A 23,331-nucleotide genomic window follows, 5' to 3' on the forward strand; every position below is an offset into this window, starting at 1 on the left:
GATGTCTCTAGCACGGGAGGCCCCTCATAATTTCAAGTTTACCAAGGTTTCATATATTTAACTTCTCAGGTGCATTCAGATTCTGTTTAAATTCAGTGCTTTAAATTCAGATTCAAAACAAAATGCTGGTACTTTGCCAGGCAGGAAAGGTAGAGGAGAACAGATAGAATCAAACTCTCTGTGGTAAACACAAGCTCAATAGAGGCACCAATGGAGCAGTTTCTGGCAGTTTTCTGAAGCTAACGTGGCATGTTCAATTTGACTCTAGTATTTGAACCGTTTAAGCTATTATAAATCTTCTTCCGGATCGGTTTCCCATCAACGGGAAGGTTGAATGTAGGCTAATGCGATTAGCATGAGGTTGTAAGTAACAAGAACATTTTCCAGGACATAGACATATCTTATATTGGCAGAAATCTTGAATTATTGTTAATCTAACTGCACTATCCAATTTACAGTAGTTATTACAGTGGAAGAATACCATGCTATTGTTTGAGGAGAGTGCACAGTTTTGAACATGAACATTTATTAATAAACAAATTAGGCACATTTGGGCAGTCTTCATACAACATTTTTAACAGAAATGCAAGGGTTCATTGGATCAGTCTAAAACGTTGCACATAGACTGCTGCCATCTAGTGACCAAATTCTAAATTGCAGCTGGGCTGGAATAATACATGATGGCCTTTCTCTTGCATTTCAAAGATGGTACAAAAAAAATACAAAAGAATGGTTGTTTTTTTTCTTTCTACTATCTTTTACCAGATATATTGTGTTATATTCTCCTACATTCCTTTCAAATGGTACCAAGAATATGCATATCCTTGCTTCAGGGCCTAAGTTAAAGGCAGTTAGATTTGTCATTTTAGGTGAAAATTGAAAAGGGGTGGATCCTTACGCTCTGTAACAAAGTCCTTTATTGAAACAAAAACAATGCGGCACCCCACCTCTGTCTTGGTAAAACGCTGATGGATGGGCCTGGATAAACACTCAAATTCATACAGATCTATGGATGCAAGGACTGATCATCCATATACGATGTTTGTTTACAATTGCATTGTTTACAAACAATGGGGGTAAAAGCATTATTTTGGGAAGTTTTGGCACTTATTGGTAGATGGGTAAAAATATATTCCTTTGAGCATGGTGAAGTTATTAATTACACTTTTGATCGTGTATCCAAAGTGGGGGGTGGCAGGTAGCCTAGTGGTTAGAGCGTTGGGCCAGTAACTGAAACGTTGCTCGTTTGAATCCCTGAGCTGACAAGGTAAAACTGTCGTTCTGCCATTGAACAAGGCAGTTAACCCACTGTTCCTAGGCTGTCATTGTAAATAAGAATTTGTTCTTAATTAACTAACTTGCCTAGTTAAATAAAATGTAAACAAATTAAATCAATACACCCAGTCACTACAAAGAGGAAGGAAACTGCTCAGGGATTTCACCATGAGGCCAATGGTGACTTTAAAACAGGTCTAGTCTGCTTTTCAACAGGCACTGGGTGCCAAATTTACCTTTCAGCAGGACAATAACCTAAAACACAACGCCAAATATACACTGGAGTTGCTTACCAAGACAACATTGAATGTTCCTGAGTGACCTAGTTACAGTTTTGTCTTAAATTGGCTTGAAAATCTATGGCAAGACTTGAAAATGTCTTGCCATAGAGAGACTTGTCCTGGTTCACCTTCCAACAGGACAACAACCCTAAGCACAGAGCCAAGACAATGCAGGAGTGACTCCGGGACAAGTCTCTGAATGTCCTTGAGTGGTCCAGCCAGAGCTGGAGAGACCTGAAAATAGCTGTGCAGCAACGCTCCCCATCCAACCTGACAGAGTTTGAGAGGATCTGCAGAGAAGAATGAAAGAAACTACACAAATACAGGTGTGGCAAGCTTGTAGCATCACACCCAAGAAGACTGGAGGATGTAATCACTGCCAAAGGTGCTTCAACAAAGTATTGAGTAAAGGGTCTGAATACTTATGTAAATGTGATATTTCAGTTGATTATTTTTTATAAATTAGCAAACATTTTTAAAAACCTGTTTTTGCTTAGTCATTATGGGGTATCGCGTGTAGATTCATGAGGGGAAATAAACGATTTAATACATTTTAGAATAAGGCTGTAAAGTAACAAAATGTGCAAAAAGTCAAGGGGTCTGAATACTTTTCCGAGGGCACTGTATACAGACATCATTTAAAACATATTAGTGAAAAAAGCAATACGTTTAAGCTTTACAGGATAGTTTCCTTATAAACATACTTGTTATCTTCTGTTCAAAGAGGAATTTAGCGTTAAAACTCTTTACTGTTAGTGTACTCTTAACCATAGATCCATGGGTCTAGGTATCAGGCTCGAAGGCGCTATTGGACTGTCCTCTCCTGGGGCTGGGGGTCAGTGGTTTGCTGTCTGCAGCCTTGGTTTTCCTCTTGGTAGATGATGATTCTGGGACATCAGGGTCAGAGGATGTGGCTGGTGGGGATGACGGAGCTTTGAACTTCTTCACTAACTTCTTTGTTTTCTTCTTCACTCTTTTAGATACACAGAAAACAGCCAAAAATTTTGAAAGTGATAGAACAATTACTAAAACCATTTACGCTACGTGTTTAATCTTAATTATCTAGAATAACAAGTTATTATGTATCTACTGTAACATACTAAGCTATAACGTATCTAGTAAGTACATTTTCCTCCCATTTTTCACTATGTGGTTAGAAGATGTGTGCACAATACATTTAAACAACAGGATATCAGTAGGACTGCTGTGACCTATGAGGACTGTTGCTGTGAGGAAGAGGACTGTGGCTGTGAGGGAGAGGTCTGTGGGGGAGAGGGCTGTGGCTGTGAGGAAGAGGACTGTGGCTGAGAGGGATGTGAGGAAGAGGGCTGTGGCTGTGAGGAAGAGGGCTGTTGCTGTGAGGAAGAGGACTTACTTGGTGGCAGCAGGCTGCTCAGGGTCTGTGTCCAGCTCAGAAATGAACTTGAGTTCTCCAGAGACAACGGTAGCAGACACCTGTGAGTGCAGGGACAGGAAATAAGAAGAGAGGGGACAAGGAAATGATTAGTCCAGTAATTCATGTAAGCTTTGTTACCTGATGGAGAGGAACGAAACAACACACAGAAGTGAGGACTGTATTGGGGGAGGGGATGTCTGGGTAAAAAATAATCACCTTGCTACATCACAACCAGGAGACCAGCTACATCACACAACGATCGCTGAAACAGAACCCACTGTCTCCTTACCTTGGTAGGCGTCAACCTCTCATCTGATTGGTCAGTCCGTTCAGACAGAGGGACTGATAGGTCAGTCCGTTCAGACAGGGCAGACTGGGCCTCTAGGGCACGAGACAGCTCCTCGTTGTAATCCCCTGTGAGATAAAAAGTGTCTGCTGAGTGCACATACTTTTTTAATGTAGAACAGATATAACACTCTACTTACGTTCTTCCACAACATAGGTAGCTGGGAGGTATCCATGATGTCCAAACCACCTGTTGTCTTTGTAGAGCACACGGATGGCGTCACCACACGGTACAGTTAACTCATCTGACCGGTGGGCACTGTAGTCATACAAAGAGAAAACCTGACAGAGAGAGAACAATTTAAAAGGATTTAAGAATTATTGACCATGGTGGGAAAATAACTGATTATGTTAAATTTGTCATGTTTCATTTTTGGGCACAGTATGTTCTTGTAATAAAAACATCAATTTACCGTTTGATGAACTGGTACCAAAGAATCTGCTTCTACTCTATTGGCTGTAGACAGATGATCAGATAACTTCTGAAGGAAGAAAGGGAGCGTTTTATAGACTTCAATTACATATTAATCTTCATGCATTACTGTCTCTTTCAAATAGATGAATACATATTCAGTCCACAAGACTACAATGAAGTTACCCAATAAAATACACATGAAAGGAATCGAAGAGAAAAGCATGAATGGCTGCCAAATATAACATTATAATAATGTCTTACGGTCTGTAGCCTGCGAGATGGAGCTCTTCCTAGACGCTCGCCCACTGGGGTGAAACTAGCTGCAAACAAGAAGAAAAAGTCATGCCATACTAATATATTTAATCTAAGATAAAACTCAAAGCATACATAAATGAACACCTACGCCTACAGACACAGGTGAAGACAAGGAGAGGCCCATCTTGGTCTTTATGTACAGTGTACATGCTGCTCTGTAAGGTCCTTAACAGGTCTAGTGAGTCTGGAAATGTTCCGTTTTGTTCATTCTTCCCCTTGTTGTTGGAATGTCTGGCCAAAGCTCTCATTCTGCAAGAATGGGTCTTAAGCTCATTTGGTTAAACTGACCTCAATTGTTACAACTTATTGACGACAGAGTAGTTCACAGAGCTCCTTAGATTCAATAGACCTGTAGCAGTACAATGTGTCTCTTCCGCTTCATCTGCATTGACATGGAAACACTTGACAGTTGAAAACAATATTGTGGAAGCTCCTCTTTCGGCTGGCTTCCACCTGTTCAGTACTTTCAGATCAAGGATCAGTGCAATGGAGGTGAGGAGTGGACAGATCTTTTAGAGAAAGGGCCTGTCTGGAGCCACTCACGGTTCTGGGAGGTGAGGGTTGACTGGGGGATGAACTGAGCTCCAAGGGAACCAACCAGCTGCAGTTTGGAATGTGGTGGCAGGAGGGACGGAGAAGGCAGGATCGAGTTCAGGTCCATCTGGGAGAATAAAAATACAAATAATTTATTGTCCATTTCCTTGTAATATATTTCATAAAACGTCAAAATGCACCACTGAACAAATACTGTTTGGTGTAAATGCATGAAGTGTGGTGTCAACATACACTATATGACCAAGAGTATGTGGACACCTGCTCATCGAACATCTCATTCCAAAATCCCTAATGTACACGGCCTCTTGCTCAGTTGTGCACCGGGGCCTCCCACTTCTCTTTCTATTCTGGTTAGAGCCAGTATGCGCTGTTCTGTGAAAGGAGTAGTACACAGCGCTATACGAGATCTTCAGTTTCTTGGCAATTTCTCGCATGGAATAGCCTTCAGTTCTCAGAACAAGAATAGACTGACGAGTTTCTGAAGAAAGTGCTTGGTTTCTGGCCATTTTGAGCCTGTCATCGAACCCACAAATGCTGACGCTCCAGATACTCAACTAGTCTAAAGAAGGCCCGTTTTATTGCTTCTTTAATCAGGACACCATTTTTCAGCTGTGCTAACATCATTTCAAAAGGGTTTTCTAATGATCAATTGGCCTTTTAAAATTATAAACTTGGATTAGCTAACACAACGTGCCATTGGAACACAGGAGTGATGGTTGCTGATAATGGGCCTCTGTACACCTATGTAGATATTTAATTAAGAAATCATCTGTTTCCCCGGGCGGCGCAGTGGTCTAAGGCACTGCATCGCAGTGTTAGCTGTGCCACCAGAGACTCTGGGTTTGCGCCCAGGCCCTGTCGCGACCGGGAGGTCCGTGGGGCGATGCACAATTGGCCTTGCATGGTTAGGGAGGGTTTGGCCGGTAGGGATATCCTTGGGTGCAGTGCGCACTAACAAGGTGGCCAGGTGCACGGTGTTTCCTCCGATACATTGGCTTCTGGGTTGCGGCTTGGTTGGGTTGTGTTTTGGAGGACGCTTTCGACCTTAGTCTCTCCCGAGCCCGTACGGGAGTTGTAGCGATGAGACAAGATAGTAGCTACTAACAATTGGATACCATAAAATTGTGGAGAAAAGGGGGTAACATTTTTAAAAATTAAAAAAATATCATCTGTTTCCAGCTACAATAGTAATTTACAACATTAACAATGTTCTGATCAATTTGATGCTATCTTAAATGGAAAAAATGTGCTTTTCTTTCAAAAACATTTCAAAGTGATCTCAGAAATTTGAACGGTAAGTGTTGGAATCATGTAGTAACCAAAAAAGTGTTAAACAAATCAAAATATATTTTATATTCTTCAAAGTTCCCACTCTTTGCCTTGATGACAGCTTTGCACTCTTGGCATTCTCTCAACCAGCTTCATGAGGTAGTCATCTGGAATGCATTTCAATTAACAGGTGTGCCTTGTTAAAAACTCATTTGTGGAATGTCTTAATGCGTTTGAGCCAATCAGTTGTGTTGCGACAAGGTAGGGATGGTATACAGAAGATAGCCCTATTTGGGCTTTATTTTTATTCATTATTCACTGTATATTTATTCCTTGTCCTTTTTTATTTTACATCTTTGTGTTGTTGGAAAAGGACCCGTAAGTAAGCATTTCACTGCTAATCTACACCTGTTGTCTACGAAGCAGGTGACAAAAACCTTTTATTTTATTTGCAGTGCACAAACACCCCCTAGAGGAGGTATGTGGATATGACATCAAGCCATTATATTGTGACAACACATACACAAATACCCTAAAATGTAAATATCCTACGCATCAGCGTAATCAAGGTTCCACACCTCTCTTTCCCAGGCAGGGTGTTTTTGAGGTGCCGTCAGGAGGTAGACAGCAGACTCTGGTCGTCTCTGGACCAGCAGAGATCTGGTAGCCGTTGAAGGCAGCCAACACATTTTCTGAAGGAATCTCAAACTGAAAAAAAAAATGGGGAAAAAAAGGATTAGATGCTACTTCAATAATACCGCTAATACACAGAAATCTCATCATCAGCCCTTCAATGGGAAAATGCACTTTGTAGCAAAACACTTGACGGATATCGCAGCAGTAACTAAGGAGGGCAGGTTTTTGCAGGTGGTCAATTCGGCTTTAGATCACAAGAATAACAAGAAGTAAAGTAGATTGGCACGTCTATCTAAATACAGAAGGCATTAGAGTAGAGTGAGGGTTAGAGAGAGATCTGATGAGTGGTTAAAGTTTTACCTATGATGGGGAAAGCATCTCTGTCAGCACATGCAGCAGCCGGCCTCCTGCCGTTGTGGGAGAAGCGCACGGTAAAACAACCCATCTGACCACCACGGAACGACAGCATGGGCTTATTGGGGATCATGCACACCTACAACACATATACGACTTCATCAAATAACACAACTGAAGACAATTTAATGGCATTTTCTGGCAAACACACAACCACCACAGAAAATGGTGTCAATGTTGTCTCAATGTTGTGTTTCTCAACGTACCATCACGACTTGAGAAGAACAATTGGACAACACTTGAGTTGGGAAGCAGTTGGATACTGTTAGATACTAAAACATGGAAACAGAGATAGAACATGATGCTTACAACAGAGATTCCCCTCCATACTACTACTACTACTACTACTACTACTACTACTACTACTACTACTACTACTACTACTACTACTACTACTACATAGTAATGGTAGTTTTGTTAAAGCAGAGATGTACATGATCGGGTAGTTTAAGGCCTTTTGCAGTGATGTAAAGGGTGGATGCGTATCTGTTACGGGGGGTATCTCCTCCAGCAGTCTACCACCTCCATGGTCTTGTCTCGACTCTTGCTCCGGGGAGGAGGACAGAACAGCTGTGGATGCAGTTTACTGTCGATATGCCGCACTCAGTTAGTACCCACAACCTTCAGGGAACGGTGGTGTAGAAACAGATAATGCAGGTTGTATGACCCGGTGAATGTTTACAGCGTAGCCACATTATTCCTAACGGTTCATAATGCAGGTTGTATGACCCGGTGAATGTTTACAGCGTAGCCACATTATTCCTAACGGTTCATAATGCAGGTTGTATGACCCGGTGAATGTTTACAGCGTAGCCACATTATTCCTAACGGTTCATAATGCAGGTTGTATGACCCGGTGAATGTTTACAGCGTAGCCACATTATTCCTAACGGTTCATAATGCAGGTTGTATGACCCGGTGAATGTTTACAGCGTAGCCACATTATTCCTAACGGTTCATAATGCAGGTTGTATGACCCGGTGAATGTTTACAGCGTAGCCACATTATTCCTAACGGTTCATAATGCAGGTTGTATGACCCGGTGAATGTTTACAGCGTAGCCACATTATTCCTAACGGTTCATAATGCAGGTTGTATGACCCGGTGAATGTTTACAGCGTAGCCACATTATTCCTAACGGTTCATAATGCAGGTTGTATGACCCGGTGAATGTTTACAGCGTAGCCACATTATTCCTAACGGTTCATAATGCAGGTTGTATGACCCGGTGAATGTTTACAGCGTAGCCACATTATTCCTAACGGTTCATAATGCAGGTTGTATGACCCGGTGAATGTTTACAGCGTAGCCACATTATTCCTAACGGTTCATAATGCAGGTTGTATGACCCGGTGAATGTTTACAGCGTAGCCACATTATTCCTAACGGTTCATAATGCAGGTTGTATGACCCGGTGAATGTTTACAGCGTAGCCACATTATTCCTAACGGTTCATAATGCAGGTTGTATGACCCGGTGAATGTTTTCTCTTTTCACCCACCTTGTTTTATTCTCTTGTTTTTTTGCCTTTGGATTTGAAAGATTCTACTCCATCCTCCTCGTCGTGGCTCTCTTGACTCTTCTCCTTGGACCTCATCCTCTCAGTGATGTCCTCGGACTGGCGATTCTGCAGATATTCTACCATACTGTAGAGGGAAACAGAATAGATTATCATCTTTATTTTCCATGGTATTAGTTTCAACTTTCAAGTTTTAATGTCACATGCAAAATGCCTTTCTTGCTAACTAAAACCCAACAATGCAATAGCCAGTCATTTAGGCCTATAGCCTGGTCCCAGATCTGTTTGTACTGTATAGTCAACTCTTATGGACATTGTCGTGCCAAAAATATGACCATAAGGGTTGATCATAAGGTTTTGCTAAGATAGCACAAACATATCTGGGACTATGCTAGGTCTTTTACAGCAGGAGATCTCAAAGTGGTATGTTTTTATTTTTTACATATATCATGTTTATGAATATTACTAATAACAAGAGATTCAACACATTTTGGCCAAGGGATCTGTGGAATAAGTTTATAGTGTGTGATACAATAAAATGTATTATTATTATTATTAATTATTACACTGAGACTTGGTTCCATGCACTGAGACTTGGTTCCATGCGCTGAGACTTGGTTCCATGCACTGAGACTTGGTTCCATGCACTGAGACTTGGTTCCATGCGCTGAGACTTGGTTCCATGCGCTGAGACTTGGTTCCATGCGCTGAGACTTGGTTCCATGCGCTGAGACTTGGTTCCATGCGCTGAGACTTGGTTCCATGCGCTGAGACTTGGTTCCATGCACTGAGACTTGGTTCCATGCGCTGAGACTTGGTTCCATGCGCTGAGACTTGGTTCCATGCGCTGAGACTTGGTTCCATGCGCTGAGACTTGGTTCCATGCACTGAGACTTGGTTCCATGCGCTGAGACTTGGTTCCATGCGCTGAGACTTGGTTCCATGCGCTGAGACTTGGTTCCATGCGCTGAGACTTGGTTCCATGCACTGAGACTTGGTTCCATGCACTGAGACTTGGTTCCATGCACTGAGACTTGGTTCCATGCGCTGAGACTTGGTTCCATGCGCTGAGACTTGGTTCCATGCGCTGAGACTTGGTTCCATGCGCTGAGACTTGGTTCCATGCGCTGAGACTTGGTTCCATGCGCTGAGACTTGGTTCCATGCGCTGAGACTTGGTTCCATGCGCTGAGACTTGGTTCCATGCGCTGAGACTTGGTTCCATGCGCTGAGACTTGGTTCCATGCGCTGAGACTTGGTTCCATGCGCTGAGACTTGGTTCCATGCGCTGAGACTTGGTTCCATGCGCTGAGACTTGGTTCCATGCGCTGAGACTTGGTTCCATGCGCTGAGACTTGGTTCCATGCGCTGAGACTTGGTTCCATGCGCTGAGACTTGGTTCCATGCGCTGAGACTTGGTTCCATGCGCTGAGACTTGGTTCCATGCGCTGAGACTTGGTTCCATGCGCTGAGACTTGGTTCCATGCGCTGAGACTTGGTTCCATGCGCTGAGACTTGGTTCCATGCGCTGAGACTTGGTTCCATGCGCTGAGACTTGGTTCCATGCGCTGAGACTTGGTTCCATGCGCTGAGACTTGGTTCCATGCACTGAGACTTGGTTCCATGCACTGAGACTTGGTTCCATGCACTGAGACTTGGTTCCATGCGCTGAGACTTGGTTCCATGCGCTGAGACTTGGTTCCATGCGCTGAGACTTGGTTCCATGCGCTGAGACTTGGTTCCATGCGCTGAGACTTGGTTCCATGCACTGAGACTTGGTTCCATGCACTGAGACTTGGTTCCATGCACTGAGACTTGGTTCCATGCACTGAGACTTGGTTCCATGCACTGCCGAAGTCATAGTACAACTCCTTGTATGCTATTTTTATCTCACTCCAGTTGTGTTCTGATTATGAGGAGGTCCCTGATGAATTTGCTATCACAAAAGTTGTCCCCGTCCCCAAAAAGGTTGAGAATACCTGACTTACTGCTTCCTTACAGGTTCATGCAAACCTCACTGGAGTTGTGAAAGTTCATCCTGCAAGACTTCTACACACCTCGTCTCCCTCTCAGAATCCAATGACGACCTCAGCTTGTTCTTCTTCTTCTTTGCACCTTCATTGTTTAATGTTACTGCTTCCTGAGGGGCAGAGATGGTCTTGTCCGTTGTTGACTTCTTGTGTACAGTCTTCCTCACGGTAGCCCTCTCCACTTCCTGTGCCATCTGCTACCGGTACTCATGGAGTAACTCATCCTTGAGTTCCAACGCAGCTCCACTCTGGGCCCCAGACACCTCCTCCTCTCCTCTTCCCTTTGTTATTCTTTCTCCTATGTATATTCCCAGGACCTTCCGACTCCAAGGAGGACTTGGATTTGGCTGTTTTGGCATTTCCTGCAGTATTGTCAGTCTGGTCGATCTAAATGTTAGAAGTGTCCTCCTGCTGCACTGAGGCTGGAGGCAGCTCCCTCCACTCTTCCTCTTTCCTTTGGTTGGTTGCTCCTTCTCCTATTCCTGGTTCCCGTTGTTGTTGTTGACCTTCTCTGCTACCTCCCTCTCCCTGAGCTTGTTCTTGGTGAAACAAGCGTTGCCCTGGTCAGGGTCATAAGTGTTCTGGAGGATAGTCTCATTGTCCTCTGTGTCTTTCACAAGGTCAAGGTTATGTTTCAAAGTCTGGAGCTGAACGATAGGAGTGGGGATGCAAAGGTGAGAACAGGATTTATGTGCATGGACGTTCATTCACAGGGACCATGCACAACAAATATTGAAGGCTACAACATTATCAAACTTAAAGTGATTTCAGCCCCTAAGCCTTCTTGATCTGACCTGTTCCAACTTGCCACAATACTCTCCTGCTCTGGCTGAGCTGGACTCTTCTTCTCTGGATGTAGCCAGGTCAGTGTATATCTTAAAAACCTCATCAAGGCTTCACTCTCTCCGGCTGGCATTCGGAAGTGACACTCATTCTGCTTGCAAAGGGCCCAAGCGAGTTTTTCTTCCTGAAAAATGCAAGGCAGTGGATTAATCAGATACATTCATGTGGTAGTTACTGTAATACATTAGCTAACAGGGTACAATGTTCTGCGTCTGATTGCAAGCAACTGAAGTTTTCTAACTTTGTATTTGACCAGCCTTCAACCTGCCTAGCCAGTCCATCTTGACCCCATAGGGTAGGCCTACTCAACTGATGAAAGACAAACATAGATAGCTAGCTAGTTATCATCTTTGCAAAAAGCTGTAGCTAGCTGGCTAGCTGACCGTTACAGTATAGTTAAAGTTAGCTAGCTAATCAGCTAAATTAATCTGGCTAGCTACAAGGGTCACCACAATGATGCCAAACTTAACAGAGTCTTGCAATATTGTTTATTTAAGTGAATGGACATGCAAACTAACATAGACAACCTGTAAAACATACCATTGACCACCATACGTGAGTAAATGACAGTGATTGTGACCCCCGACACCATTGCGAAAAAAATCTTGTGGATGACGTTTCATTTATGGTCTTTGATTTGATTTCACCATGTAAAAAAAAATGTGTACAATGTCACTTTTTTTCAGATATAATTTTTCCCTGGAGATTACATTTGAAAATGTATCCAAGACATTGCACATGTGTTTTTAGTTTTGTTGTGCAATAAACAAAAACACATATAGACAAAAACAACAGGCAATTTAACATTTACATACATACATTTCAACATAAATTACACGTTTTCATCAGCCATTTTTACCCATTTCTGAATATACTCTGCATAACTCTACTTTTGAATAGCAATGAAGTAATAGCAAAACGTATATGCATTTATCTTTTATGTATTCATAATGTGGTGTTTTAAGGAATGTTGAATCATATTTCGTTGTATATACATGCTCAGAATGAAACAAAGGAACGCGCAGTCCGCTGGGCGAGAACAGTACTGTCACGTGGCGTCTTAAACTCTCCATTCACTTTACAGGTAATGCCTTGGCACTGGTAGGCAGGTGCATATCTTTCTTTGTTCCAGCAGAGACACGCAAATACACGGCTTGTGAAGAAACTACCACCTGAGCACTGCTACTGGAATTCAACGAATAAGTAACATATAGCCTGTATACATCGTATATTAACAATATATATTTTTATACTATAGTGAATGAATGTTGATTTCACTTTGCTTTGGAGATGGCCACCGGAATATGTGAAAAGTGTGCACAACTGCTAAAGGACTTCGTTGCTTGTGTAAAGAGATTGCGGTCTGAACTTGTACAGAAGATAACGGAGTGTATAAAGAACCTGTCAAGATGTAGCTGTCTGCGGAGGAAGAGAGCAACTGTTGCATCCTATATCTCAGAGCAGCACGAGAGACAGGCTGCTCGGACACTACTGAACCACCTGGACACAGGTATTGGTATTCTAAATGGATGTGTAGTCGCGCACACCAGTCGAATCAAAGTTTTACACTGATGAACCCAGTATTGTCTCCAGGCATTAAATACATAGGAGCATCTGGAAATCATGGGTCAGTATCACAGGAGGTTGGTGGCACTTTAATTAGGGAGGACGGCTCGTGGTAATGGCTGGAGCAGAATAGGTGGAATGGTATAAAATATATCAGACACGTGATTTCCATGTGCTTGATGCCATTCCATTTGCTCTGTTCCAGACATTATTATGAGCCGTCCTCCCCTTAGCAGCCTCCACCAGTCAGCATTCATTTATTACAGGTCAGTTGAACACACCTCAGTCAGTGTACTGTGTTTAAGAGTAATTTTAAGTAGCATAATGTGTCATGTTAATATTTGAGACAGATTGTTATTAGAAAGATTTCTATCCCATTGTAATAGTATACTGTTTTGTAGTGGCTGTGCAGTACAGGTCTCCCATCAGTTTATCTATTCTATTGTAGTGATATGCTTTGTGACAGAAGTGACCAGTATTATGAAAATGTCTGACCAAATGTTTTCCATGAGGGCAGGAAGATAAGAATGGATTCCCCCTGTTACGTGGAGGCAGACAATAGGTCTCTAGGCAGAAAGCTATCCTGTACAGCCTATAACTCTCTATAGGTAGTTGAAAATACAGGAACATGATTGGTGACATGATTTCCTCTCCTCCTGTCTTGTTGCAGTGGATTATCCTCTACCTGTTGCTCTCCTGGAACCATACACAGCCCTACTGCTCTCTAATGACATGGAGGTTCAGAGGATCACCACTCTGTCTCTGGTTCATCTGCTAGTGAAGAACAAAGGTATGTACACACAGACACATACACACGCACTGTCTCAAGGTTAAACACTGTACTACTGTCTTCTAGTGAGTAAGGAGCAGGTGATTGAGACAGGGATGCTGATGCCCCTGCTAGAGATGCTCCAGTCTGGGGACCCCACTGTCCAGTGTAACTCCTGCCAATGTATTGCCTCACTGGCCTCCTCAGGTTGGTGGACTAGTGTTTACGTTTGATTTGATCATTATTGATCCCCAGAGGAAAATTAGATGTCACTGGCTGAGACATTACAACACCAATACACACAACGACATACACACTTTATTGATCCCCAGCCAGGGACTAGATATCGCTGGCTGAGACATAACAACATCTACACACGACGACATACACATTACAACATTAGTGCAACAAAGTGCTGGTGCTATTGTCAATGAATTTCTTGTTATACAATCGATAGGATCAGGTTTCTCTACATTTGCTTTCCCCACAAACTGATTTACTCTCAGATAAGAAGCTAAGCACAACATGTATGATATCCCTGCTGAAAGATGTACACGGCTTCATTCTTGCTGGTTAATGTAAGGTGAAAGGCATGACACATGTGGGACGTCGTGTTCCATGTATTCTAACCCAACATTCTATTCTAACTCAACCTTCCATTCTAACTCAACATGACTCTGTTGTCCAAACTAGACATGACATTTAATCTGTATTTTTTGTTGTTGTTGTTATTGCCTCACATTTATTTAGACTCAAACCGGGAAGCTATCGTGTCAGCTGAAGGTGTGATTCCACTACTGGTTTTAGCCAAGTCTTATGATCCCCAAGTCCAACAGAATGCAGTCTGGGCCCTTTTAAACCTCACACAGTCTGGTAAGTCTGCACAGAACTATGTCCACCAATACATAATGCACTGCACACCCTGTACTATGCACACATCTCAGGTTGCTGCCACATTCTGGGTTGTTGCTGTATTGATATGACCACAGTGGGTGGAGTTCAAATGACACATTCGTTGGCTGTGACCTAATTGTTTGCTGACATTTCAAAACAAGTGATGCGTGTCACTTAACCATAGAGATCAATGAAGAATAGATGGATGGATTTATTAATGTGGTCCCAACTTAACTAATTCCTAGACATACTGTACGTCTCCATATCTGACCATTATTTTGTCTGCCTTCTATTACCTTTCCATTAATCTGGCACTACATTAGCCTTCATTGCTGCTCTTCTTTCTAGAGAGGACGATGGGGGTGTTATGTCAAGAAGGAGCCATTCCTGTACTGGCACTTCTGTTGCAGTCCTCCAACTATGAGGTCCAGGTAAAACATCCACTGTCTCCTGCCCTCAAGCCAAATATTACTGTTTTTAAAACCACATCAAAGTAACTATGTGCTGCAGTTGTTTTGTGGTTATTTGTTTAAAACAATAGTACGGTTATAGCATGATGACCAAGCGTGTGCTTATTTTGTCCCAGTGGTCTTCAGCCTGAACTTCTATTGTGCTCTGAACTGAACTGATATTCTGTCTGTATTTTAGTTCTACAGCTGCTCTGCCCTGAGCAATATAGCCACCATCCCGGGCCATCATCCCAAAATGTTGGGCATTGGAGACCGTTTTTTGTTGAAGTCTCTGCTGACACTCATGTCCTCATCAGTGCAGAAGGTAATGGTTGGTCTTAAAGGGATACATGGAGATTTTGGCAATCAGGCCCCGTACCTACTTACACAGAGTCAGATGACGTCGTGAATACCATTTTTATGTCTCTGTGCCCAGTATGAAGGAAGTTATAGGTAGTTTGGCAATCAGGCCCCGTACCTACTTACACAGAGTCAGATGGCGTCGTGAATACCATTTTTATGTCTCTGTGCCCAGTATGAAGGAAGTTAGAGGTAGTTTGGCAATCAGGCCCCGTATCTACTTACACAGAGTCAGATGACGTCGTGAATACCATTTTTATGTCTCTGTGCCAAGTATGAAGGAAGTTAGAGGTAGTTTGGCCAGCCAATGCTAACTGGAGTTAATGCAATGCCTGGAAGTCTATGAATATCTACTAGTATGTCCAACAGATGTTACAGTTTCACACTGAAATGTATTCTGTCATGAAATGTTTTCTTACTCAATCTTAGGCCAAATGTTTGTATTTTATTTCTAGAATGCATCCCAAGCTTGCAGATGCCTCCAAATCCTTTCAGGGAATGGTAATTCTAACGTTTAACCACAGAACACACTCTGTTAATATTTTAGGCACATATTCAACACAGATTGTACAGATCCTTGTGGATTGGATGCAGTGTTGTGCTTTGTTTTGTAGTTGTGACCCAGGAGCAGCTGATGTACCTGAACTGTGTGTTGCCTCTGAAGGCCCTGCTGTGCTCCGCTACTCCCCCTCTGACTGAGTCTGCTATAGCACTACTGTCTGAGCTAGCCACACACCAACCCAATAGAGTGAGATTTTTTAAACTAGATGTTGATGGGTGCAGCTGTAGCTTCAAGGTTAGAGAGGTGGCATAGTATCTGGAGGGTTGTTGGTTCGAATCTCAGGTTTGACATATCTGACAGGATTCTATCTATTATATAATGATGGTGGTGATTACAATCGATGTTATTTGTACCGGTGTTAGCAATCCGTATTCATTGTGTTTGCCTCTAGGAGGGCCTTGTGAATGAGGGCCTGGTACAGGTGATAGGGCAGCTGCTCCTCTGTCACAGATCCAGCTCCATCATCAACCACAGTGTTGTTACCATCACCAACCTCAGCAGCACCAGCGAGGGACAGCAGGTAATAATGGTTGCCATGTCGCTCAGGGACAGCAGGTAATAATGGTTGCCATGTCGCTCACTTATTCACTCACTAGAATATGAGGCGCTGTTCCAATGTCCACACTACCATATTACGTAGAACGCATGCCCATAACATTCCTTCATTCTTATTGGTCTATTAGTATATGGACATTGGAATGCAGATGTGGTTTCCATCTATATGTTCAGTCACATGTTAACTTTTATCAAACCAAGAATCGTCCTTTAAGATGAATATAGAGACACTGACCTGGTGATGTCACATGAATGCAGTGATTATTGGAAGCCATTTTAAATGCATTTACATTCATGTGGACATGGGATGATCAAGACTTGTGTTGTCTACAGGCTGTTATGGACAGTGAGTGTGTAACGGGACTTCTCAAGGCCCTTGTGTCCAGTGTGACCTCAGAGGAGACCGTTCTGTGTGTCACTTCCTGTTTACATCACCTGACAAGCTGGGGTGAGAATAAAAGCAATTCATAAACCAGTTTAATTTATGTCACCTCACCTCTATTACAACTTTTCTCTTTCCTTTTCAGACTTACTTCAGTCTCATTTGGCCACAAAAATTACTCATGAACATGTTTCAAGTCTGGTGAAGTTCTCTGCACAAATGGACAATCTAGAGCTGTCCTATAGGTCTGCTTCCATCATCAGCAAACTAAAGATGAACGGTAAAATGCATGTTTTCTGTTTGTTGTCTAGTCCCTTTATTTGATCTGTGACTAGCACCATGATTGATAGTGTAATACTTGCAATAATAAATATATTTCATCTTAAAAGCTATACTGTCTGTATCAGCAAGATTGTCCCATGTGTGCTCATACAGATGAGCTTTGTGATGTACATAAATTCACTGAAAACCCACACATGGTTATATTAACAGTATTGCACTTTTCATGATGCCTACTTTTGGCCAGCTAAAAGCCGAACCACCGATCAAGCAACATTATGGACTAAATGTTCAAATCCTGTTGCTGCAGGATTACTTTGCTTTTACAATATACAGTACCAGACAAAAGTTTAGACACACCTACTCATTCAAGGGTTTTTCTTTCTTTTTACTATGTCCTACATTGTAGAATAATAGTGAAGACATCAAAACTATAAAATAACACATATGGAATCATGTAGTAACCCAAAAAGTGTTAAACAAATCAAAATATATTTGAAATTCTTCAAAGTAGCCACCCTTTGCCTTGATGACAGCTTTGCACACTCTCTCTCTTGCTCTCTCGCTCTGTGTCTCTCACTCTGTGTCTCTCTCGCTCTGTCTTGCTTCTCTCAACCAGCTTCACCTGGAATGCTTTTCCAACAGTCTTGAACAAGTTCCCACATATGCTGAACACTTGTTGGCTGCTTTTCCTTCACTCTGCGGTCCAATCATCCCAACTGGGTTGAGGTCGGTTTATTGTGGAGACCAGGTCATCTGATACAGCACTACATCACTCTCCTTCTTGTTCAAATAGCCCTTACACAGCCTGGAGGTGTGTTGGGTCATTGTCCTGTTGAAAAACAAATGATAGTCCCACTAAGTGCAAAGTGGATGGGATGGCGTATCGCTGAAGAATGCTGTGGTAGCCATGCTGGTTAAGTGTGTCTTGAATTCTAAATAAATCACTGACAGTCTCACCAGCAAAGCACCATCACATGTCCTCCTCCATGCTTCACCGTGGGAACCACACATGCGGAGATCATCCGTTCACCTACTCTGCATCTAACAAAGACACGGCGGTTGGAACCAAAAACCTCAAATTTGGACTCATCAGACCAAAGGACAGGTTTCCACCTGTCTAATGCCCATTGCTCGTGTTTCTTGGACCAAGCAAGTCTCTTCTTATTGGTGTCCTTTAGTAGTTGTTTCTTTGCAGCAATTCGACGGTGAAGGCCTGATTCACACAGTCTCCCCTGAACAGTTGATGTTGAGATGTCTGTTACTTGAACTCTGTGAAGCATTTATTTGAACGCATCCTCTGCAGCAGAGGTAGCTCTGGGTCTTTCTTTCCTGTGGCGGTCCTCATGAGAGCCAGTTTCATCATAGCGCTTGATGGTTTTTGCGACAGCACTTGAGGAATCTTTAGAAGTTCTTGAAAACTTCTGCATTGACTGACCTTCATGTCTTAAAGTAATGATGGTCAGTAATTTCTCTTTACTTATTTGAGCTGTTCTTGCCATAATATGGACTTGGTATTTTACTAAATAGGGCTATCTTTTGTATACCCCCCTACCTTGTCACAACACAACTGTTTGGCTCAGACGCATTAAGAAGTAAAGAAATTCCGCAAATGAACTTTTAACAAGGTACACCTCTTAATTGAAATGCATTCCTCATGACTACCTCATGAAGCTGGTTGAGAGAATGCTTAGAGTGTGCACAGCTGTCATCAAGGCAAAGGGTGGCTACTTTGAAGAATCTCAAATATAAAATATATTTTGATTTAACACTTTTTTGGGGGGGGGTTACTACATGATTCCATATGTATTATTTCATAGTTTTGTCTTCACTATTATTCTACAATGTAAAAATAAAGAAAAACCCTTGAATGAGTAGGCGTGTCTAAACTTTTGACTGGTGCTGTAGGTCAAATTAAGATCCTACATCTGTACATGCATTTTTTTCTTGTTGCTCATATATCATACAGCACATGTCATCCAACTACTGACGCCACACTACGCTGCCATCTCTGAATATCTCCTGATATACCTCAAGAACCAGGAAGTGCGATTCCAACAGCTGAGTATTGTTACTCTATGCAACCTGAAGAAAGGTTGGTCATGGTTTTGTAACAACACTTTAACCAGTCATGCTGTCTATGCCTAAAATACCACATTTCTGTGCTTGATGTCAATAACACTACTTTCTAGTCAGTTATCCTGAGAAACATAAACTGAAGTGCATTAACATAAGGGCAGGTACATGCAGTTATAGTCAATGGCTTGTTGTTGTGTTATACTATGTAATGCTCTGCTCTGCTATGTCATGTTATTCTTCAGATGGAGAGTTTTCAGTGCTGATGAGTGATAGTGTGCTGGAGAAGCAGCTAAAATGGGTGCATGCACAGACGGAGCAGACCAGGCAGTTACTGCAGGCGATTCAGATGCCTCCATCCTCCTGACCTGTCCACTGGAGCGCTCTCTGCTTCAGGACACGGACCGACACCTCTCTGCTTCAGGACACGGACCGACACCTCTCTGCTTCAGGACACGGACCGACACCTCTCTGCTTCAGGACACGGACCGACACCTCTCTGCTTCAGGACACGGACCGACACCTCTCTGCTTCAGGACACGGACTGACACCTCTCTGCTTCAGGACACGGACCGACACCTCTCTGCTTCAGGACACGGACTGACACCTCTCTGCTTCAGGACACGGACTGACACCTCTGCTTCAGGACACGGACCGACACCTCTCTGCTTCAGGACACGGACCGACACCTCTCTGCTTCAGGACACGGACCGACACCTCTCTGCTTCAGGACACGGACCGACACCTCTCTGCTTCAGGACACGGACTGACACCTCTCTGCTTCAGGACACGGACCGACACCTCTCTGCTTCAGGACACGGACCGACACTTCTCTGCTTCAGGACACGGACTGACACCTCTCTGCCTCAGGACACGGACCGACACCTCTCTGCTTCAGGACGCGGACTGACACCTCTCTGCTTCAGGACACGGACCGACACCTCTCTGCTTCAGGACACGGACCGACACCTCTCTGCTTCAGGACACGGACTGACACCTCTCTGCTTCAGGACACCTCTCTGCTTCAGGACACGGACCGACACCTCTCTGCTTCAGGACACGGACCGACACCTCTCTGCTTCAGGACACGGACCGACACCTCTCTGCTTCAGGACACGGACCGACACCTCTCTGCTTCAGGACACGGACCGACACCTCTCTGCTTCAGGACACGGACAGACACCTCTCTGCTTCAGGACACGGACCGACACCTCTCTTCTTCAGGACACGGACCGACACCTCTCTGCTTCAGGACACGGACCGACACCTCTCTGCTTCAGGACACGGACCGACACCTCTCTGCCTCAGGACACGGACCGACACCTCTCTTCTTCAGGACACGGACCGACACCTCTCTGCTTCAGGACACGGACCGACACCTCTCTGCTTCAGGACACGGACCGACACCTCTCTGCTTCAGGACACGGACCGACACCTCTCTGCTTCAGGACACGGACCGACACCTCTCTGCTTCAGGACACGGACCGACACCTCTCTGCTTCAGGACACGGACCGACACCTCTCTGCTTCAGGACACGGACCGACACCTCTCTGCTTCAGGACACGGACCGACACCTCTCTGCTTCAGGACACGGACCGACACCTCTCTGCTTCAGGACACGTACCGACACCTCTCTGCTTCAGGACACGGACTGACACCTCTCTGCTTCAGGACACGGACTGACACCTCTCTGCTTCAGGACACGGACCGACACCTCTCTGCTTCAGGACACGGACCGAAACCTCTCTGCTTCAGGACACGGACCGACACCTCTCTGCTTCAGGACACGGACCGACACCTCTCTGCTTCAGGACACGGACCGACACCTCTCTGCTTCAGGACACGGACCGACACCTCTCTGCTTCAGGTCACGGACTGACACCTCTCTGCCTCAGGACACGGACTGACACCTCTCTTCTTCAGGACACGGACCGACACCTCTCTGCTTCAGGACACGGACTGACACCTCTCTGCTTCAGGACACGGACTGACACCTCTCTGCTTCAGGACACGGACTGACACCTCTGCTTCAGGACACGGACCGACACCTCTCTGCTTCAGGACACGGACCGACACCTCTCTGCTTCAGGACACGGACCGACACCTCTCTGCTTCAGGACACGGACAGACACCTCTCTGCTTCAGGACACGGACCGACACCTCTCTTCTTCAGGACACGGACCGACACCTCTCTGCTTCAGGACACGGACCGACACCTCTCTGCTTCAGGACACGGACCGACACCTCTCTGCCTCAGGACACGGACCGACACCTCTCTTCTTCAGGACACGGACCGACACCTCTCTGCTTCAGGACACGGACCGACACCTCTCTGCTTCAGGACACGGACCGACACCTCTCTGCTTCAGGACACGGACCGACACCTCTCTGCTTCAGGACACGGACCGACACCTCTCTGCTTCAGGACACGGACCGACACCTCTCTGCTTCAGGACACGGACCGACACCTCTCTGCTTCAGGACACGGACCGACACCTCTCTGCTTCAGGACACGGACCGACACCTCTCTGCTTCAGGACACGGACCGACACCTCTCTGCTTCAGGACACGTACCGACACCTCTCTGCTTCAGGACACGGACTGACACCTCTCTGCTTCAGGACACGGACTGACACCTCTCTGCTTCAGGACACGGACCGACACCTCTCTGCTTCAGGACACGGACCGAAACCTCTCTGCTTCAGGACACGGACCGACACCTCTCTGCTTCAGGACACGGACCGACACCTCTCTGCTTCAGGACACGGACCGACACCTCTCTGCTTCAGGACACGGACCGACACCTCTCTGCTTCAGGACACGGACTGACACCTCTCTGCCTCAGGACACGGACTGACACCTCTCTTCTTCAGGACACGGACCGACACCTCTCTGCTTCAGGACACGGACTGACACCTCTCTGCTTCAGGACACGGACCGACACCTCTCTGCTTCAGGACACGGACCGACACCTCTCTGCTTCAGGACACGGACCGACACCTCTCTGCTTCAGGACACGGACCGACACCACTCTGCTTCAGGACACGGACCGACACCTCTCTGCTTCAGGACACGGACCGACACCTCTCTGCTTCAGGACACGGACCGACACCTCTCTGCCTCAGGACACGGACTGACACCTCTCTGCCTCAGGACACGGACTGACACCTCTCTGCTTCAGGACACGGACCGACACCTCTCTGCTTCAGGACACGGACCGACACCTCTCTGCTTCAGGACACGGACTGACACCTCTCTTCTTCAGGACACGGACTGTCACCTCTCTTCTTCAGGACACGGACCGACACCTCTCTGCTTCAGGACACGGACCGACACCTCTCTGCTTCAGGACACCTCTCTGCTTCAGGACACGGACCGACACCTCTCTGCTTCAGGACACGGACCGACACCTCTCTGCTTCAGGACACGGACCGACACCTCTCTGCTTCAGGACACGGACCGACACCTCTCTGGTTCAGGACACGGACCGACACCTCTCTGCTTCAGGACACGGACCGACACCTCTCTGCTTCAGGACACCTCTCTGCTTCAGGACACGGACCGACACCTCTCTGCTTCAGGACACGGACCGACACCTCTCTTCTTCAGGACACGGACTGAGATGTGGGATATGCATATCGCTGTTTGAACTGACTTGCCATTACCTTTGAACCTGACAATGATTACTGTGTCGTGATTATAATTTTAATGATGTTGAGGCGTTTTATTTTCACACTGTTGTGTTCTAAGCATTTACATCCATATTGCACTTGTGAACAGGGGGAAAAGAGGTCTATTATATTTTCATTTTTATACAGATTCAATGCTTTTACAGTTGACAAATGTTTAATGCGGCGTTCAGGTGCTAGTCGGAACTAGGAAACTTTACATTTCCGACTTCCTAAATGGTGGTAGTTATACACGTGCCGCTTTCAACCAGTTAGCAAGTCGAACATTTCAGAGTTTCCTAGCACGTGAACGCGGCATTTATACAGAAATAATAAATAACAAATATTACATTTACATAAGTATTCAGACCCTTTACTCAGTACTTTGTTGAAGCACCTTTGGCAGCGATTACAGCCTCTAGTCTTCTTGGGTATGACGATACAAGCTTGCCACACCTTTATTTGGGGAGTTTCTCCC

The 23,331-nt window shown here is 44.8% G+C and overlaps 3 protein-coding genes across 4 annotated transcripts; 1 reads left to right on the forward strand and 2 right to left on the reverse strand.

Moving 5' to 3' along the window:
• Positions 1 to 1,951: 1,951 nt before the first annotated feature.
• Positions 1,952 to 8,548, reverse strand: LOC109904305 (uncharacterized). 2 transcript variants are annotated; one of them, XM_031787827.1, is made up of 11 exons: positions 8,403 to 8,548; positions 7,108 to 7,173; positions 6,848 to 6,980; positions 6,430 to 6,559; positions 4,571 to 4,688; positions 3,974 to 4,032; positions 3,711 to 3,779; positions 3,438 to 3,579; positions 3,242 to 3,366; positions 2,932 to 3,011; positions 2,106 to 2,529 (listed from the first exon to the last, which is right to left on the reverse strand). In XM_031787827.1, the coding sequence occupies exons 4-11, from the start codon at positions 6,538 to 6,540 to the stop codon at positions 2,340 to 2,342; spliced, it is 894 nt and encodes a 297-aa protein (XP_031643687.1). In that variant the 5' UTR covers positions 6,541 to 6,559; positions 6,848 to 6,980; positions 7,108 to 7,173; positions 8,403 to 8,548; the 3' UTR covers positions 2,106 to 2,339. The 2 variants fall into 2 exon arrangements, with proteins under 2 accessions (XP_031643686.1, XP_031643687.1); XM_031787826.1 differs by having other exon boundaries at positions 1,952 to 2,529; positions 7,108 to 8,548.
• Positions 8,549 to 8,975: 427 nt separating this feature from the next.
• On the reverse strand, positions 8,976 to 11,878 carry LOC116353312 (foot protein 1 variant 1-like). The gene is made up of 3 exons (XM_031787598.1): positions 11,833 to 11,878; positions 11,244 to 11,416; positions 8,976 to 11,096 (listed from the first exon to the last, which is right to left on the reverse strand). The coding sequence occupies exon 3, from the start codon at positions 10,278 to 10,280 to the stop codon at positions 8,976 to 8,978; it is 1,305 nt and encodes a 434-aa protein (XP_031643458.1). The 5' UTR covers positions 10,281 to 11,096; positions 11,244 to 11,416; positions 11,833 to 11,878.
• A 448-nt stretch (positions 11,879 to 12,326) lies between these two features.
• Positions 12,327 to 19,694, forward strand: LOC109904294 (vacuolar protein 8). The gene is made up of 13 exons (XM_020501544.2): positions 12,327 to 12,802; positions 13,529 to 13,648; positions 13,715 to 13,834; positions 14,378 to 14,500; positions 14,870 to 14,952; positions 15,170 to 15,295; positions 15,786 to 15,831; positions 15,945 to 16,078; positions 16,284 to 16,412; positions 16,781 to 16,895; positions 16,975 to 17,109; positions 19,078 to 19,203; positions 19,430 to 19,694. Exons 1-13 carry the CDS (start codon positions 12,583 to 12,585, stop codon positions 19,549 to 19,551), a joined length of 1,599 nt encoding a protein of 532 aa, XP_020357133.2. The 5' UTR covers positions 12,327 to 12,582; the 3' UTR covers positions 19,552 to 19,694.
• Positions 19,695 to 23,331: the final 3,637 nt, after the last annotated feature.

Source organism: Oncorhynchus kisutch, linkage group LG14 (genome assembly GCF_002021735.2).
Source record: "Oncorhynchus kisutch isolate 150728-3 linkage group LG14, Okis_V2, whole genome shotgun sequence".
In the NCBI taxonomy this organism is placed as follows: Eukaryota; Metazoa; Chordata; class Actinopteri; order Salmoniformes; family Salmonidae; genus Oncorhynchus; species Oncorhynchus kisutch.